Source organism: Anolis sagrei, chromosome 4, assembly GCF_037176765.1.
Source record: "Anolis sagrei isolate rAnoSag1 chromosome 4, rAnoSag1.mat, whole genome shotgun sequence".
Taxonomy (NCBI): domain Eukaryota; kingdom Metazoa; phylum Chordata; class Lepidosauria; order Squamata; family Dactyloidae; genus Anolis; species Anolis sagrei.
The window spans coordinates 65,420,786-65,440,970 of record NC_090024.1 but is presented as its reverse complement, the minus strand read 5'-3'; the positions used below and the strand labels follow the sequence as shown (position 1 = coordinate 65,440,970).

The window sequence follows — 20,185 nt, the reverse complement described above, 5'->3', positions numbered from 1 at the left end:
GAATTCAACATACTTCTATGTAGAACATCTAATGATAATGGCATGCAATGTGGCAAGATCAACCCTTTATGTGAAATATTATTTGCAGTCCCTTTTGTAACTAGATGCAAATCAATTAAAAATAATTTAAATGATCATCTACCTCCTTCTCGTGGGCATGAGTTGTTTTGTGTGGCTACACCAATATAATAGATTTGATGTGACAACAAATAATTAGTGGCAGTAGATCAGTACTAATCTTAGTACTGATTTAAAGTATGACTCTATAAGATGCAGCTATCAGATTTCAGTAATTAGTTGGAGATTTATCTCTATGATTATCAATTTAGTGGGAATTAGTTGTCGATTTCTTTCCATACTGGTGTTGCTCTTGATTGTATTGATAATGATAACATTCATACATCCATTGTCAATTTTAATTCCTTTTTTCATGGCAACACCTCAGCCATCCAAGCTTTTGTCTAAAATAATACTGTTATGTGCAATATATTAAGACATATGTTTTCTTGAAATGCTATGACCTTATAAAGTGTGAACTTCTCAGTTACTCTATCAGATATTTAACAAAATTGTATAATGTTTCCTGATGCTAAACATTTTAAGCCTTGTTAGCATGTTGTGCGATGTTATACCAATTTTACTTGAACTGAATGCTCACTTTTTTGACTAAATTGCATAGCCAAAAGTGAGGTGCACATTAGATTCAACAGTGTGTTAGAATTGTGCACGTAAACCCAACGGTGCTCCTCTATTTGAGTAATTCAGTGCAACTTGGTAATTTGGAACATAGGAACGGAATAATGGACGACGAATTTGGATCACGCTTGGATGATGAGACGATCAGGGATGGGATTTGTGATAACTGTGTATTGATGTTTGCTTATTAGCTATTAATGGAATGTGTAATTTAACTGTCATTGTATATTAATTATTGCTGTCTTTATTGTCTTTGCTGTTTGGAAACCGCTGTGAGTCGCCCTCGGGCTTGAGATACAGCAGTATACAAGAATAGTAAATAAATAAATAAATAAATAAATAATATTAAATATTAGGCCAAGGCTGCCAATTTCACCAGCCTCAGCTGGACAGAGGGGCGTGGCTTCTCAACTGGCCTCATTCACAAAGATTTGAACACCTCCCCCTTGGTTTTGAAGACCTTGCAAATGAGTCCTTATTTGGGGAAGTTGCTGCTCAGTCTCACAGAGGGGCATGGCTTCCCCTTGTCTGGCGGCCTTCGGGCCGGGGGGGGGGGGGGAGGGAGCATAATAACAGGCAACGGGAAGTTGGGAAGTTGTTCATTACATTTGACAACATTTTTTGGAATGCACACTTTCTAAGTTTAGGTACATATTACAATCGATGATATATTATACTTGAGTAAATACAGTAATTCCCTTAAAATTTCAAGTTCATAGTCTTCAGTATACTAACTATTCATGTGGATGGCTCAGTTTCAAGGTTTCATTGGGACTCAGGTATGCATTTGCACAGGGAAAAGCAGTGGTCCAGCTGCACCTGTTCCTGGAGATGTCAGATTTGCCAACAGTGACATATGTCTTGATTATATCTTGTTTTGATAATTGTAATACAGTTTACACAGATCTGCCTTTAAAAACATCTGGAAACATTTTGGGCCAAAATTTTGTGCCTAGACAGTTGACTTAAAGCTGGTTACAAATGATCAAAGAAGGGATATGTTGAACAAGCATAACACTTGCCAACACACATTTTGGTGCTGTAAATGTTAGACCTGTTTCTGGATATATTTGATCCACTGGTTCCAAAAATGACATGTTTTCCCCTATCAGCTCTAGATTTTGAGATACAGAACAAATGTCATCTGCCAGTCTTTATTTGCTCACCCACGGAAAATCATGATAATCGTATCCAAGAAACTAGAGCTGATGTGATCTGTCCAATATAATTGTCTTAATTAGCACCCCAAATAACCCAAGGAACAGGCCTAAAAATCAAGACACCAACAAAGATCTTTTTTGTTGGACTGTGTAATTGATACTGGCTTATTTACAGGACAGTTCAAAGAGCTGGTTATGAGATATGGAGCCATGAACAATTTTGATTCATACTAACTGAAAGATCATATTTCCCTATATTAGCCTGATGCAGTTTGAAGATCATTGTAGGCAGGCTTAGTCTTGATCCGACCAGCATCACAGCCATGTTTCAAGCTTCAGAATCTTATGGTTGACCCACCCCTTTATGCTCTTTCCAGTGCCGGGACAAAAACAAACTTTTTAATGGAAACATGCATTTGGTTATCACCTAGTTGTTGCAGAAGGTTCTGTTAAAGGAGGGAAGTTCTGAATTATCTGTATTACCGTGTCTTAAACATTTAAAAAACTACCTTAAAGTAATATATTGCATTGCAATTGGCCAGATAATTTGGACCCCAACTGTTTAAAGCTTTAAAGGTCATAACTTGCACTTTGAATTTTGCCCGGTAGCAAACTGGGAGCCAGTGAACCTCTTGTAGCATGGGAGTGGTTCCCTCCCTGTACAGAACCCCAGTTAGTAGTCTAGCTGTGGTTCTTTGTACCAGTTGAAGCTTCTGGGTGTTCTTCAAAGGCAGCCTCACATAGAGTGCATTACAATAATCCAATCAAGATGTGACAAAGGCATGAACTACCGTGGCCAGATCTGGCATCTCAAGGTACCAGCACAGTTGGCACACAAGTTTTAGCTGTGCAAAGGCACTCCTGGCCACCACCAATATCTGGGCCTATAGATTCAGTGATGAATCCAAGATCACCCCCAAGCTGCAGACCTGTGTCTCCAGTGGGAGTGTTACTCCATCCAGCACAAGTTGTATCCCTATATCCCAATCGGCCTTTCAACTGACCAAGAGAATCTCTGTCTTGTCAGGATTTCATTTCAATCTATTAGCCCTTATCCAGTCCATTACTGTTGACATGCACCGGTTCAGGACCAGGACAGCATCCTTGGCTTTTGGTGGAAAGGAGTAATAGAGTTGGATGTCATCTGCATATATGTGACATTGAACTCTAAAACTCCAGATGATCTCCCCCAGCAGCTTCATGTAGATGTTAAACAGCATGGGGGACAGAATAGAGCCCCGAGGGACTCCATGGGTTACTGGCTAGGGGGTCAAACAGGAATCCCCCAGTACCACCTTCTGGGTACAATCCTTCAAGAAGGAATGGAGTTACTGCAATACAGTGTCACCTAGTCCCATCCCGGAGAAATGACCCAGAAGGATACCATGGTTGATGGTATCAAATACTGCTGAGAGGTCCAGGAGAGCCGACAAGGGCACACTCCTCCTGTCTAGTTCTCTTCGTAGATCATCTACCAAGGTGACCAATGCCATCTGTGTTCCATTGCCAGGCCTGATACCAGATTGAAATGCATCTAGATAATCAGTTTCTTCCAAGAAACTTTGGAACTGAGAGGCCACCATTCTCTCCTGAACCTTGCCCAGAAAGGGGAGATTAGAAACTGGCCAATAGTTATTCATTAGAGTGAGATCCAGTGCCAGCCGTTTTAATACAGGTTTTACTGTGGTCTCCTTTAGGCTAGCTGATATTTTGCCTTGTGCCAAGGAGGCATTCACCATTACCTTCATCCACTCCACTAGTCCCCCTCTGGCCAGTTTAATCAGCTAGGAAGGGCAAGGGTCTAAGATATAAATGCCTGCCCTCATATCTCCCAAGATCTTGTGTATGATGAAGCATTTATCATACACAGTCCACCATTTCCATTATGTTGCCTTTCTTTGCGTGCTTGGTAGATTATCTGGCAAAATATTTGCAGATTTTAAGTGGCACTGCTGCTGCTCTGTGTGATTATTTTCTTTGCAACTAAATTAATTTCAGCTCTTTCTCATGACATTTTATTCATGGTCTTGGAGGGAAACAAGTGTCTGATACATACTATTTTACTGAATTGTTTGACTGTTGCCAATGTTGTTCTTGGCAGTCCCTAGTCCCCTGTGTGCATCAGTAGCTGGGGAACTTGTAGTGATACACCTACCAGCAACAGCATATGAACTGCTCTTTGTTTGAATCTAGAAAGCAATTCAGTGTTGCAGTTTAATACAAAGTGCATTGCCCACTATACTTCAGCAGTTTGCCTTTTTAATTTTTTGCATTTTTGATCTTTTATTCATGAATAAATCATAAAGACTTCAAAGACCAGCCTCAGTGCAGACAATAAACAGTGGTCATAATGTCTATTGATATATCATGGTTGCATAATATCTCCAGGCTACTGAAATAAAACATGCTACACTGTGTGTTTATATATCCTTATAGTGCAACACACACACACATATTTGTACATACTTCATATTTTACTTGTGCCTCAGAAATATAACCTCACTTGGTTCTCTCTTGCAGGACATTATTCACTTTATATTAACAGTGTTTTGCAGGACTCTAACACTTCCTATCTCAAAGAATTACCTACTGCATTGTTAATTCTCTAAGGACTGAAGATCCCAGACAAAGAACAGGGAGCCAGTTAAGTGAACTAGAGATGTCTGTGAAATTAAATGCTTGTGAATTCCAAACTGACTTGACCCTCCCCTATATTAGCTATCTCTCAGACTAATGTGGAAATTAGAATTTTATTGTCCACTGATTCTTGCACTTTCTTGAATGTTCCAGTCCCTGGCTGAAAAATGAATTGAAAGGCATTTTAAAATGTGTATTTAAGGAGGAATATATATATACTAGCTGTGCCCTGCCACGCGTTGCTGTGGCCTATAGTAAAACTTATCAAAGTTGAGGTAGATATCTGGACTATTATGAAAGAGAGGTACCTACCTATTCCTTCCCCCTTTTCCTCCCCATTTCTCTCCTTTCTTCCTTCTCTACCTCTTTCTTTCTTTCTTTCACTACTTGGTTTCATCCTTCTCTCTTTCCTTCATTCCCTCCCCTTTTCTTCCTTTGCCTTTCTTCCCTCCCTGTTTGCTTCCTTCTTTCACTTTTTAGTTCCTTTTATTTTACCACCATCATAACAATAACAATAATGCAATGCATTGCCTCTGGGACCTGACACCTCTCCCATTCCTCCAGGGTCTCATAGGAACAATAGCATAATAATAATAATAATAGAAATAACAACCTTTACCTGCCACGTGTTGCTGTGGCCAATCTTCCCTCTTTCTCTCCTTCTTTCCCTCCTTCCTTCCTTCCTTCCCTCCCATCTTTCCTTCTCCTCTTCTTTCTCTATCTCTTTCCTTCCTTCCCCCTTTTTCTTTCTTTTCTGCTGTCTCTCTTTTCTTTCCTTCCATCTTTCCTTTCCTTTTCTTCTTCCTTCTTTCTCTAACTTTCCTTCCTTCCCCCTTTTTCTTTACCTCCCTTTCTCTTTCTTCCTTCTTTCCTTCCTTCCTGTCTTTCCTAGATTTTGACAGGGCGGGAAGGGGCGGGGTGGGGTTTGGAGGTGGCGTGAAGTAAAAGGAGGTAAGATTGGGGTGGGGGAGTGATGGAGCGTGGGGTTGTGTGTGTGTGTGCGGCGGCGGGGGGGAGTGATGGAGCGTGGGGTTGTGTGTGTGTGTGTGCGGCAGCGGGGGGAGTGGGGTTGCGTGTGTGCGTGCGTGCGGCGGCGGGGGGAGTGATGGAGCGTGGGGTTGCGTGTGTGTGTGCGGCGGCGGGGGAAGTGGGGTTGCGTGTGTGCGTGCGGCAGCGGGGGAAGTGATGGAGTGTGGGGTTGCGTGTGTGCGTGCGGCGGCGGGGGGAGTGGGGTTGCGTGTATGTGTGCGGTGGCGGGGGGAGTGATGGAGTGTGGGGTTGTGTGTGTATGTGCGGCAGGGGTGTGTGTGTGCGGGAAACGGCGCAGCGAGGCTTGGAGTGGGCATGGTTTCCGCAGAGGGAACGTTGGCCGGAAGGGCATGTGCGCGCGCCAGGGAACTTGCGGCTGGGCGCCAATGCGCATGCTCAGTTGTTTTGCCGTTTTGTGTGTGTGTTGTTGTGTTGTTTTTCATTTTGAGTAGATACGTTTGTATCTTGTGGGTTGTGTTATGGGCATGGGAATTTTGGTTAAGTTTCGTTGGGGTTTTTTTGAGTTTTGTTTTTTTGCCGTTTTGAGTGTGATGTTGTGTTGTTTTTCATTTTGAGTAATATGTTTGTACCTTGTGGGTTGTGTTATGAGCATGGGAATTTTGGTTAAGTTTCGTTGTTTTTTTTAGAGTTTTATCCTTTTGCCGTTTTGTGAGTGTGTTGTTGTGTTGTTTTTCATTTTGAGTAGATATGTTTGTACCTTGTGGGTTGTGTTATGGGCATGGGAATTTTGGTTAAGTTTCGTTGGGGGATTTTTGAGTTTTGTTGTTTTGCTGTTTTGTGAGTGTGTTGTTGTGTTGTTTTTCATTTTGAGTAGATATGTTTGTACCTTGTGGGTTGTGTTATGGGCATGGGAATTTTGGTTAAGTTTCGTTGGGGGTTTTTTGAGTTTTGTTTCCTCGTTGGATGCCCCTAACAAATTTATATATATAGAAGATTAGAAATGTGGATACCTAAAGCAAAAACAGTTTTTAACTGAGAAATGTCCGTTTTAACCCAAATATAGGATGAGGAGGTGGTCACAAGGTTGATAGGTGTCCCTCAGTCTAGACCCACATCAGCAAATAGTTTAGGCCAATAAAATGTCCCTTTTTTCACGCCAACTCTTGTATCTGGTCTTGTTATTTCGCAGTTGGTATTCAATTCCCCATCTGTTTAGCAGGGTAACTTTTTCGTGACTTTTTCTGGCTTAACTCCTTAACATAATGTATAGGTTACTTCAATTATGTCTGATGATGTGTAGTCTGTAGTTGGTTCATCTTGAATTAGTTCCTCCACATTTATTTTTATTAGTTTCTGTTTTGTGTTTATGAGAGTTACAGAGCTCATACACGCAACCAAACTACCCAATATGAGCTCATTTGTGTTCTTTCACTAGAAGAATTAGAGAACTGTAGTACACACCAGATGCAGGCACATGGTAAAGTTTTGGGGGGACCTAATATCATCTATGAATATACTGTCCACTGGCAGGAGAATTGTAAGAATTTATTATATCAGCTGAACAGACAATTTTTGTGTCAGGCTTTGCTCTGGAGCTACCTGAAACTATTTCTATATGTGTGCGCGCACTGTCCAAGCCTAGATTCTTGAATTCTTGAATTAAAATGTATTTATGTATATATCTTACATGATGCAGATTAGGACAATTACTGGGTTTTCAGCAAATTCCAAATCCTTAACCACTTCTGATATATATTGCATCTCACATTGGCTGGCAATTGCCATAACTGTTGCACTTGAGCCCTGAAGCACCTTTTCTACCACACTATCTCCAAAAAGTCCAGTAAGATTAAGTTTATTAAAAGATAAGTATTTAAGGAATCAGAAACTTCATAAAAAAGCATCAAAGTTCAAAAAGTCATTCCAAAAGAATCTCAGAAGCCCAAAATCCATTTAAAACAGTTTTCATAATTAATCCATAAACATGATAACAGGAATCCGAGGCAGGCAGTCTTATCCACACAGGAACTAGAAACCAGAACAAACTTGAAAACTCGGATACATGAAACAAAACCTAAGAACAGGAACCGAGAGCTGTTTCCCCCTTGAATTCAATGTTGGTCTCACAAAGGATTGTACCAGTAGAAACTACTTAAAAGGCCTCAATCTCTCCCATGACATGACTTTGCACATACCTGCTTTTTCTGTTCTTATCTCTAAGCCTAGTCTGCATTAGTTTAACATTTTGCCTCCAGAGTTCAATGCGACTTGATCTGGAAAAACATTTGTCTCCCACATCCCCATCAGATTCTCATGAGAACTGGTATTACTTTCTCCAGTCGCTTGGGAACTGCCATGAGAATCCATAACAACTCCCTCCAAGCCACTTCCATCCTTCCTTGGCCTCCCAGTCTCCACCCCAGCATCCCCTTTCTCATCCTCTGAGTGTTCACTTTGACCAGGCTACAACAATAACATTGTAAACTTCTCAACTAATGTTCTTCTTGTTGGATTTTTTTTGTAATACAATTGCTCAAGACCTAAATGTGGTCTTTTGTAATTTTTGTACTACAGGACACGTCAATTGTGATGCTAAAAAAAGGGCTTGGGGGAATTTAAAGCCAACAGCATGAGAAGGACCCCAACTTCCTATTTTGTTTTTCGGCAGTGGTGTCAAAATTGTGGCCCTCAAAGTGTTTTGGACTTCTATCATGAAAATATCAAGGGGCAGATTTGATAAATGTGAATTTAATATATGTGGGTATGAATTAATTGAATGGAAGGATGTATGAATGGAGTTAATAATTTTGGAAACACCAGTAAAATATTAAGGCCTGCAATGACTAACTACCTGCTTGCTGAACTGTAATTAAAAGTTGCTAATAAGAACTGAAAAGTAAACTGTGATAAGAACTGGACAGTGATAATATAAATATTTACAATGTTCAGAAGGAAGTCAACACAAGGCTAACACCAATCAAGAAGAATCAACATCTGGCCAAGAAACAGAGATGGAGCCAGAATGGAAGAAGTCTATCATTAATTTACAACTTTGGGACTACATCATGAGAATATTCCTATAAAATACTCAATCTAATAATTTTCAAATTGTGACAGAACACAGGAGTCTGTTCCACTCGCCATGCTCTGCTCCATGGGAAGGAGAGAGATGGTGTATTCGGAGAGTGGCAGATTTGCAAGGGAGCAGTCTGGTCAGTTTGAGGCTTCTTTCTCAAGGGAAGAGGAAGAAGTGCACGTTTGGAGTCTTAGATTTTGTGCTGTCTGGAAAACAGAGATCTGGTCCTTGGCATTGTGCTTAGGGAAATAATGCATTTTGGTGTTTTGAAGTATGGCGTTATGGAAGTTTTGGAAGTATGCGTTGGCAGACTGCAGGAAAGCAGGATCTGGGCTAACAGGTGCTTCTCCAAGGAGGGAAAAAAGGCTATGGTAATATTTGGATGCATGAGGATGAATGCATGTACGTACATGTGTGTGGATGCTGAATTAAAATGTAATTTCCCTTATGGTTATTTGTTAGCCAGTGTAATTGTGAATGCCATGTAGTTGCATAGAATCTGTATGTCTGTATGTCTAAATGTTTTTCTGTAATCTGATGTACCCTCTCACACTGAAAATTGCAATAAAAAGAACCTATGCTTTAAAGTTATTCATGACACTTCAGCTCCCAGAATTCCTTCCCATTGGGCTTCTGGGACTTGGGAGGCCAAACATCTGGTGGGCCATAAGTTTGACAACTCTGTCTTAGGACATGGCAGTAAAGTCCTACAATGTTTATGTTTTAGATTTTGTCCTTGTCATTTTATTCTTGGAATTGGTTTCCAGATATTATCAGTGTTTTCTGAAATCTGTTGTGAAATCCCTTTTATCATTTTTTTTGGCTGCTTTAAGAATATTCAGCCATGCAGGAAAATTTACAGTATATCTCTGCAAGTTGATTTCTTGTCTACTTACTCCCTTCTTTGAGGTTATGGATCTCCCACCCCTGAATGTTTGGGTAGCATCTTTTTTTTGTTCTGCTGTTTTACTGCTCCAGGCATAATGCCAGTACGTAAAAAATAAATAAGTATAGTATTATGTGCACCACTACAGATGGTGAAGCAAATACAGAATTGATACCAGGCCCTCAAGGGTTATGATGATAGGGCAGGCAACCCATGCTCAGCATGCGGCTCACTGTTTCTTAAAAAATTGTATCTGGGCAATGCATTGAACACCTAATTTGGCTTGTATAGAAAACAAATGAGGCATACAGAAATAGCATAGAGGGGAGTATCCCAATCTACATTTGGCAATTGTCTGCTTTTTGTATGCATCACAGACCCATAAATGTTGCATGCTTTATGTCAGTAATGAGACTGCCAATCTTGGCATGTGCACACAAGTTGTTAAATAGCAGTGCTGTGCATAACGATGTTTAGAAAGTAAACATTTGGTAAATGTTTGGATGATAGCTGAATGAACTTTGCCAAACAGGTTTTTCCCTCACAATACAGCTGCTGGGAGAAATGGAGATGTGCATTTGATTCAAATACATGAATTATTATAAAGGCTTTACATATTCTTCAGGAGATTTAGATGTTTTCTGCTTGTTAAAGTTCAAGCCAATTTTTTATGATATAGCTTTTATCACCTGTGCTTTGCTTTACTCAGCTGACCAAAACATTTTCAGCACTGTAATATCAGTAATAAATATGTGTCTTCTATTTAAATTTTGAAGAATCTGAGTGATAGCACCAATTTGATATTGTGCATGACAGTGATGTGGTATTTTATTATCAGAGCATTCACTTGTTTTGGTGAGGCTTCTCGGATCATCTTGGACTCTGTGCTCAGTTCAGATGACTGCTGAACCTAAAATCAGTCATGGCCTTGAATAATTGATTAATTCAACCAATTGAATTATTTTCAAAATGTAAAGTAAAAATTTAAAAGCCTTGGGATTGACACATTAGAAAATAAACAGTCAATCTAATGTTGAATTTTAACTTAACCTGGAACCAAAGATTCCACACATCACCCCGAAAAAGGTCCAATACACTTTAAAATTTCATATTACATAAGAGACATCATTTTATTATATCCTTGTTTATCATGGGATCTGAGTATCCATGGATTTTGGTATCCACTGTGAGTTCTGGAACCAAACGCCAGCAGATGCTGAAGACAACTTTAGGGCTTTGGTTTTTATGTACTTGAAAGCTAGGCATGCCACAATTGTTATTGCTGTGGTACAGTTCGTCCTCCATATCCACAGATTTAACCATCCAATATTCAATTAAAGTTTGATTTGCATACCTATTATATACACTTATATATCTGGGTTTGCATAAAATATATTGGACAAAAAAGGATCCCAAGTTGAAAAAGTTTAGGAAGCCCTGGCCTACAGCACTTGAAATTTGATGGTAGTCTTCCATCCAAGTAGTAACCAGGCCTCGTTTTCTTAGCTTCCTAATCACAGTATTTGGTGTTATTATTTAGGTCGTGAAGAAATATGTTATGAAAATGTTGAATAGTGACTTATATTCTCTTACTCACCCAATCTCGCTTTCTCTTCCATTCAGTGTCAAAGGGGCAGATGTTGGCAATGGAATCCGAATTTTTGTTCCTGACATTGGCATGTTTATTGCCAGTCTTACCATATGGCTTATCTGCAGAAAAATTGTTGAAAAAACAGCGGAAGAAGATGCAGGACTATACAATGCACAGTTTGAAAATGAAGACATGGTAAGTCTATATGCTTACTTCTGTAACTTAAAAAATCCCTTCAAGGCCAAAATATAGAATTACATGTGAATACAGAATTGTAAAAGCTAGCTGCCATGGATGTGCATCAAAAGCTGCTTTTCCAGTGAAAGAAAAATGCTCCGTGCATGTTAAATGCTTTGCCACATGGGGAAAATGGTTTCGCACATGAGATTAATAAGCCTTGCTGGAGATAGCAGCGCTTTTTTCCTATTTCTCTTGCACTTTGGGAGATATAATATCATCTCAGAGCAACAACCAAGGAAAATCACAAAACTGGGGGTCTTCTATGTAGAATTGTGGCTTCAAAGGCTGAGTTGGATGATCATCTCTTTGGACTGCTTTAGTTGTCTGTTCCTGCAGATTAAATGCCCCTTGTGATATCTTTAAACTTTGTAGTTGAATGAATGGAACTTGATTTCTTTTGTGGGGTAGGGAATGGGGAACTCTGCTGGATCCCTGAAGAAAGAAAGTATTTGCATGTTGAAAGTATTTGTATATTTTCAAATCCTACTCAGGATCCTGATTTTAGCCTTTATAGTCATAAATGGCTTGAGATGAAACTGTATTAATTACCTTTTTCTCCTACATGAGACTGTGGTACTGTTTAGAGCTTCTTTTGAGGTGTTTTCAGTTGCTCATGTGTCAAAAATCTGGCATTTGCCGATCTTTGAAATATTCTTTGAGACCTGCCATGCTTTAGATGTCCTGCCTTAGCTTTGGAATTCTCTCCAGAGTGAGAGCTGTCTAATGTGAAACTTGTTGTTGTTCTGGCACCATATTAAGCACTTTTTGTTTGCCAATACCTTTTTGATGCTGTATTTTGCCGCTATTTTTGCAGAGTTTATTTCGTCTATCTACTCTGTTGTTTGTTTCTTTTACGGTTTTTTGGTATTTCCTATTACGTTTTTAAAATTATGTCAAACAGTTTTTGAGGAGCAGATCTTTTTATTTAAACATTAATTAATAAATGTTTGGATCACTTAGAATCATAGAATCCATCCCAAGGCTGTTTCTTTGGACACCACTGAATCTAATGTGGAAGCTCCCATTGACAATGACAATGGGAGGTACTTACCAATAGTAGACACAAAAAGAAACATTTTTAAGCTTGCTTGTCCAAGAAAATCAAGACTACAAAAAAATCTTAAAGCCACAAGTCTGATTCACACAATGGCATTTCCAAAGGATGAGGAAGCAGGTTATAAGGCAGGCTTCTGAGAAGCTGAGCAGTTGCTCCAAGTCTCTACACTCAGTACAATAAGATGGATCAGTGCTTTCATAAGGCAACGTTTGATGGTTTAAATTATCTTAAGACTTTTAGTTTTGAACACAAGGATGGAAAAATATCAGAGACAAATGGAGAATATGAAGAATAAAGAGAATAAAAATATAGTATGTGGCAAAAGAAATGGTTAAGAACCAAAATGGTGTAGTGATCTGAGCATTTAACTATGATACCAGAGAGTGTGTTGATGTGTCTTTAAATCACCTGATAACTTATGGGTGATCTTTTGAATTACATAGAGTTTTCTTGGGCAAAGAATACTCAGAGGTGATTCAGACAGATCGATTCTTTGAAATATAACCTATGGCACTTGGTATTCATTAGCAGTCTCCATCCAAATACTAACCAGAGTTGAAACTAGGGTTTAAATCCCCACTTGTTCATGGAAACCCACTTAGTGATAATAGGAAAGTCACACTCTCTCAGCTTCAGAGGAAAGAAAATACACCTCTGAACAAATTTTACCCAAAAAGCCCCCTCTGTGATAGGTCCACATCAGGGCTGCAATAAGTCAGAAATTACTTGAAGGCACATGACAATAACAATAACATAAACAGATTGCTGGATGATGTCAGAAAGTTTAATTCCTATGATTTCCAAGAGATGCACAAAGAGTTTACCAAGATATCAACTACCTCTAAAACAGAGGTAGAAAAACATTTTAACACCCTGAGTTTGAATTCAATTTGAGAATGGCCTCAAGGGTCATATTGCAGCACAGACTAAGACGAAAGGCAGCTTTCGTCTTGGTCAAAATAATGGCCAAAATAATGTAAGTGACATATGTAATTCTGGTAAACTGGGACGCCTTTTCATGAAGCATACACAATAGAGCTGATGCTTATTCATGTCAGATCTTGAATAAATCCATAACAACAGCTTATCTATGTGTTCCGCTCCATAGAAAAGCTTCCTTGCCTGCAACCCACACCTCAGTACTCTGTGGGGTATTTAAATTTACATACTCTTTGCACTAGTAAGAGCTAATGGCAGGAAAGCTGGCAGACTGAATAGGGAACCACTCCATTATATGTGCCTGAGCTTCCCTGTAATACTCTAAAGTTTGAAAATAGCTATAATTACATTTTTGGATATAGAAAAAAAGTTGGCATGTAGAAATGTGCCTGAATTCTGAAATAAAATTAATTGGAAAATGGTGGTCAAAGTAAAAGAGCTTATGTTTTGACTGAATCCTTTACTTCCCAAGTTGCTCAGGGCAATCTGTACAGCAATTAGTTATGTCAGTATTCATGTGGTTTTAAATGGAATTTATATCTATATGAATGCCTCAAGTGATGTACAAATTAAAATATCTAGACATCATAGCATCAAGTAAAGTACCACATTTTAACTTACACTGTAAAGCTTACCATTAAAAGACTGCTTTGTGTCATGATCAAATTTACTTCAGTGTATGTGTAATGTATTCAGCCTTACCATTTTGATGCTGTTTGCCACTGCAGTGTGGGGAAACCTTCTCTCTGGAGGTAGTTCAACAAATGGAGAAACAATTTGTATAAGAAATGATCTTCACATGTTTCTAAAAAAAAAAGTCTCATTCTGGGGAAATAAAGGATTCCAGGTGCATATTTCCTGGGTGAATGACTTTGAATATAAAATGGAACTAAGTATAGTTATGTTCATATGAGCAGCAGAACAGCGCTAGCTTGAAACAGTCTGGAAAACTCACAGCGCCCAGTGCTAGCTTCATCCTGTGTGTGTGTGTGTTTTACTGGTTTCTGTATATATCACCTGGTTGTCATTGGCTTATTGGGGTTCTGTTTGGACAATGTTGTTATTATCTATTTCAGAGACACTGACACTGGAGTGTCATATATACTTGCTGTAATGTGCCTTCACATTGTTTCCAATTTACAATGACTTATGTAAGTTTGCCTAAGGCAAACTTAGCACAGTTTGTTTTTAGCAAGATTTGTTCAGAAGGGTATGAAAGAGCTTGATTTTCTCAAGGCTACCCAATGGGTTTCCATGACAGAATAAGTGCTTGAATCATTGTCCCCGGAACCGTGGTCCTATGTTCAAATTACTATACCATGTTAATCCTGTGTAGTTACACTATTCTGACCTCTGCATATGACTGAATTCAAGGAACTTTTTCCTGAGCAGACATTACATTCTAAGTACACTGAAGACTACTGCTCTCGCCATACAGACACACAATAGTTCAGTGGTATAACAGTAATGCAGCGGAAAATCAGGTTCATCATTCCTTTCAATTTATTGCTGCCAAAAAAGTCATCTTTGTAAAAAAAAAAAGATTTTGCATGAAAGATACTTTTGTGTAGGAAAGAACATGAATCTTGTATAGGTTGTTATGTAGAACAAATTAACAGATCCCCCCCCCCAACTTTTCCACATTTCTGTATATATAAACTATGTATCTAAAGAGTAAAAATTACCATTATGGCAGGAGTAATTTGCACCTTTATATTGTTAGTTGGTGCATGTAGTGAAGGCTGTGGAAAAGTGACAAATGACATTAGTAGTGTTGAGACATGAATTTTAACACAGGAGCAGCTTGTGAACATGTGTAAATATGTGTCGGCAGACTAATGATCTGTAACATTGTATAGTCAGCCCTCCAGATTCACTGAGGCTAGGGCACCATAAAAGTGAAGAATTGCAAATAAAGAAATTGCTATTTATGTTTAACAGTGAGAACGCCTCTTGAGGAAGTTGCAAGTTTTCCATCACAACTCTATGGTTAACCTCCTTTGGAAGCTGGTGATAGAATTGCATTGGCCGATTTAGAGAGTCCTAGAAAGGTGTTTTCTCGAGAAATCTTGAGGTCCTCCAGTGTGACTGGAGGAAGATAACCATAGAAATACACTGGATGACCTATAGATTCCTAGAGAGAACATTTCAAATCAAATCCCTGAAAACCCAAATCCACAAAAGGCAAAACTTCAAATAATGGAGAGACAACTATAGAAGTTTTCACATCTAAAATTCAGCCTCTGTATTCAAATTACTAATTTGTACATTGATACAATTATACACACATAATAAAATATGTGTGTATTCATGTAGTGTATTCTCAGTTTACATTACAGTTGAAGGATTTAAGTTTCCTAATTCTAAACAGATTTTTTTTTGTTTTAGAAATGATAAAATAGTGCTGCCACTCACTACAGAAATCAATCCTGATAAGTCCAACAGGTCCACATAGATTTCTGCTCTTGGAAAAGCTAATAGTTTTACTTAAACAATTGCAAATAGATAAAGTTAATTTGGCAGGTGTGGGCAAACTTCGGCCCTCCCAAGTGTTTTGGAGCTCAACTCCCACATTTCCTAACAGCCTCAGGCCTCAGCTTAAGCAGCTGAGGGGGAAAAGGAAAGGGCCTGATACTGTTATTAATTGTGAGAGTTGGAGTCCAAAACACTTGGAGGGCTGAAGTTTGCCCATGCCTGGCCTAAGGAGTTTGATTAAGTTTATCTACCCACAAAAACATAGATACAAAATCTGGAATATTAAGTATATATCATCTAAAATGAAGGCAAAACTATTTTCTGACAAGAATTTGTTTAATAAGAATGAAGTGAAGAATACATTAATAGGATGCAATTCAAATCTTGCAACAAACAAAAATGTCTAGTAAATCTGAATATTTACTTAGAGACTTGGCCCTGTCTGCTGCTTCACATCCCTTGGTTAGAAAGCAACTGCATGTCTCATTCCTTCACTCTTGGTGCTTGAAACTGCTGCTAGGTAAAGGTGGCACTAATGAGGGCATTATCTGTAATTCTGTCCTCCATTGTCTTCTATAGTTGTACCTTTTTTAAAATACACACACACTCTTTGGGCTCTACAGTTGTCTCTCCTCATTTGCGGTTTTGACATTTGTAGATTTGCTTAGTCATGGATTCAATTAAAATGTTATCCCTAGGAATATCTAGCTCCTCCAGGATGACTTTATGACCGTTTCCTTATGCTAGAAGACCTAGAGATTTCTAGAGAGAACACCTCTCTGGGTATCTCAAGTCCTTCAGTGCAATTCTGTGACCAACTTTTCAGTAGAAATTAATCATAGAGTTATACTGGTAGACCTAGAAATTCCTAGAGATGTGTTGGTGCAGGGCCAAGTTCAAGTTCCCTGGATGTCAGAAGATCCACATTTCCAAGAAATGGGGCTTCACCAAATTCAACGCTGACGAGTTTGAGGAAATGGTGGCTGAAAAGCGCCTCATCCCTGATGGTTGTGGAGTGAAATAAATCCCCAACAGGGGCCCTTTAGACAAGTGGCGTGCCTTACATGCAGCATAAGGGCCTATCAATCAGATGCCCCATTGATTTATTCTTGAAGGAAAATTCATAAGAATAAAGAGTGCTCTCTAAAAAAAAAAAGCAATCTCTTTGTACAGTTTTTCACTTCTATGGAGATCCTGTGCCCATAACCTCAGTGAATGTGGGAGGATCTCTGTTATCTCTCATTCTCTTTAGAACTGCTTCGAACACAAGCAAAACATCTTCCACATATTTTCCTACTGCTGCTTTTTAACAAAAAAATGAGTTGTGTTCCATGCAAGTAGTAGGCATAAGAAGATCGACATTAAGAAGGAACTGTGTGTCTTCATTCACCATTGAGGATATTCATGTTGTGAACTTCTACCATTCCTTCCTCCAAAGTTTTCAAGGCTTGCGAGGGTGACCAATGGAGCAAGGGCACATGTATATCTGCAAATACACATCCTTAAGCTTGTAGAATTCATGGAGAAAAACAAATGCTGCTTGGCATCTCCCTCTGTCCAGGATACTCCATAGATAGTTGGCATATTCCAAGTGTGGCTGGCGGACTGACACAGTCCATTACACAGCACATATCCCCTACCAACTAAGTGAGTTTAGAGTTACAGCTTCAGGCTGCCAGCCTCCACAAACCGAGTGGGGTGCCAATTTGTTCTATTTGTTTATTTTTAAAATTCCATTGAGAAAGTGAAGGAAAGGAGGAAAGGAAAAGAGGCTGCAATCAAAAAGCATCAAGTAGCCTTCCTAGTTATCTGAAAAGATACTTTTCTGATTTACATCAAGAAACCATTTTAAAATGTGCCCATGAGCAAAAGGGTTTGAGTATCAGCATTTGTATGTTTGTGCCTTCAAGTCGCCTGTCAGCTCATTGTGACCTCTTGAACTCAGAAGCTGTTCTGCCAGGTCCTTCTTCTGAAATATAACACACAATGCCTGGTATTCATTGGTGGTCTCCCATCCAACAAGAACTGACTCCAGGCCTGTAGCGAGGGGGTGGTTTTAGAGGTTCAACCCCCCCCCCGAAATATTTCAGATTTTTTTTTAAAAAAAATCTGGTTTATTCATGAATTTTAACTGGTTAACCAAATCCCCATGCTAAGTCTATGAGATGCAAAAAATTAAGAGTCCCTCCAGAACTGTAAGCACTATCTCAAGCAAATATTGACAATTTATTCACACTGTCATTACTTGCAGCAATAGCCGATGTAGTGAAGCAACCAAGTTGGGGGTGTGTGTGCTCTCATTAAGAAGGCCAGACTTGGTGGAGGTGGTTGACAGGGGCGGAGCTGCAGGCTATGGAAGGTTGCTCTGCCCCTGCTGTACTCTTTGCTTCAGTGTGAGCTAGGAGGCAGGTTTCAACCCCCCCCCCCCCGAAATTTTCAACCCTCCCCAAAATTTTCACACACACCCCGAAATTTTCAACACCCCCCCCCCCCCCGAAATTGTCAACCTTCCCCGAAATTTTTTTCTGGCTACGGCCCTGACTGACTCTGCTGAGCTTTCCAAGATCAAACCTGATCTGGTTCCTCCTTATTTCTAGTGCAGAAAAGGTGAAAAGTTCTACTCTTTCAAACTTAAGTATGGTTCAGTTTGAACAACATTCAAGTTTTAATTCTCTGAGAGAAAGACAAAAGGGAGGGGAAGGAGAACTGGTCATAGTGTTTCTTATCTCCTATTTAGGGCCAATCCCTGTATTGAAACATGTAATACTTAAATATTTCAACAAAGCAGTGTTAGCGCGAAATGCCTAAAATTCCATTTTGCTGACTTCAAATTGACCTGTTCAGCTTTGCAGCTTCTGATATGTAATGTGCCACAGCTTGAAGAAATAAAGAGTTTCATTGTAAATACACCATGATGCAATGCAAATGTATACTTTTATCTGTGCTGTGACTCAGGATCCAGACCAACAAGACTCTTGTCAGTTTTCTTTCAAAGTCTAATTTTAGTGGAAAGGCAAGAAGCTAGATGGAAATTTTAGAGAAAAAAGCAGCTTGAATGGGCAAAGATGGAGGGATGTTATTAGAGAAGGAAAGGGAACTTTTTAGAGAATGATCCATGGATATGCACTTGCCCGAGGGCCTAGAAAATGTGTTGATGCCTGGAGTTCTTCAGAAAGTGGTTCAGAGTTGAGCAAAGGCCCAGGCAATAGTAATAATGCTGTTGTGGGACAGCTATCAATAACCCTCTGCTATTTTCCACAGTATTTTGATTGTTGAGGGGATGGCTAAACAACAACAACAACAACAACAACAATCATCATCATCATCATCATCATCATATAACAACAACAACAACTTTATTTTTGTACCCTGCCTCCATCTCCCCGGAGGGAGTCGGGGCGACTTACATGGAGACAAGCCTGATCAATATAGTTAAAATATAACACATTAAAATACATAAACAACAGCATAAAACAAAATAAAACAACAACATTATGTTGTTGTTGTTTATTTGTTCAGTTGCTTCCAACTCTTCATGACCTCATGGATCAGCCCACGTTAGAGCTCCCTGTCAGCCGTCACCACCCTCAGCTCCTTCAGAGTCAAGCCAGTGACTTCAAGGATACCATCCATCCATCTTGCCCTTGGTTGGCCCCTCTTCCTTTTTCCTTCCATTTCCCCCTGCATTATTGTCTTCTCTAAGCTTTCCTGTCTTCTCATTATGTGGCCAAAGTACTTCATCTTTGCCTCTAATATCCTTCCCTCCAGTGAGCAGTCGGGCTTTATTTCCTGAAGTATGGACTGGTTGGATCTTCTTGTGGTCCAAGGCACCCTCAGAATTTTCCTCCACCACCCCAGTTCAAAAGCATCTATATTCCTTTGCTCAGCCTTCCTTATGGTCCAGCTCTCACATCCATAGATTACTACAGGGAATACCATTGCTTTAACTATGCTTTAACTATGCTTTAACAACATTATAACATAATATAAAAACAATCATCGAACCAACAACCAATGGTTCTGAAATAATAACCAGTTTCTGGGCACGGGTGGGCAGTCTGATGCAAATCAATTGTGAGGATAGGGCTGATGGATAAAGTGCATTAGTAAAATGGCAAAATTAGGAATAGAGGGCAAAATAAAATAGAGCATTATATCTTTGGCCAGAGAAGATTAGTAAAGTGCAGGGATGAAATTTTTGGGTCATTGCTGAGGCCAAAATTGTCTGGAGAATTGTCTAATCAAAGGCACAGTGAAACATCCACATTTTTAGATCTTTACGGAAGATGGGCAGGGTGGATGTTGATCCTAAACCTTTTGGGAATAGGTAGGTTTTCATTCATAATGCTCCATAATTAACCAGAAGTAAGGCATACTTCCATCCAGAACAAAAGAAAATATACGTGGGTTGGACCATAGGGAGTGGAGTCATTTGTGG

General features: G+C 39.4%; 1 protein-coding gene across 2 annotated transcripts in view; it reads left to right on the top strand.

Annotated features, from left to right (window-relative positions):
* PIEZO2 (piezo type mechanosensitive ion channel component 2) overlaps positions 1-20,185 on the top strand; it is a 280,544-nt gene that overhangs the window by 135,656 nt on the left and 124,703 nt on the right. For both annotated transcript variants that reach the window (XM_067467467.1, XM_067467468.1), the window contains exon 5: positions 11,069-11,231. In XM_067467467.1, the coding sequence (XP_067323568.1) occupies positions 11,069-11,231 (163 nt within the window). The remainder of the gene's footprint in view (positions 1-11,068; positions 11,232-20,185) is intronic.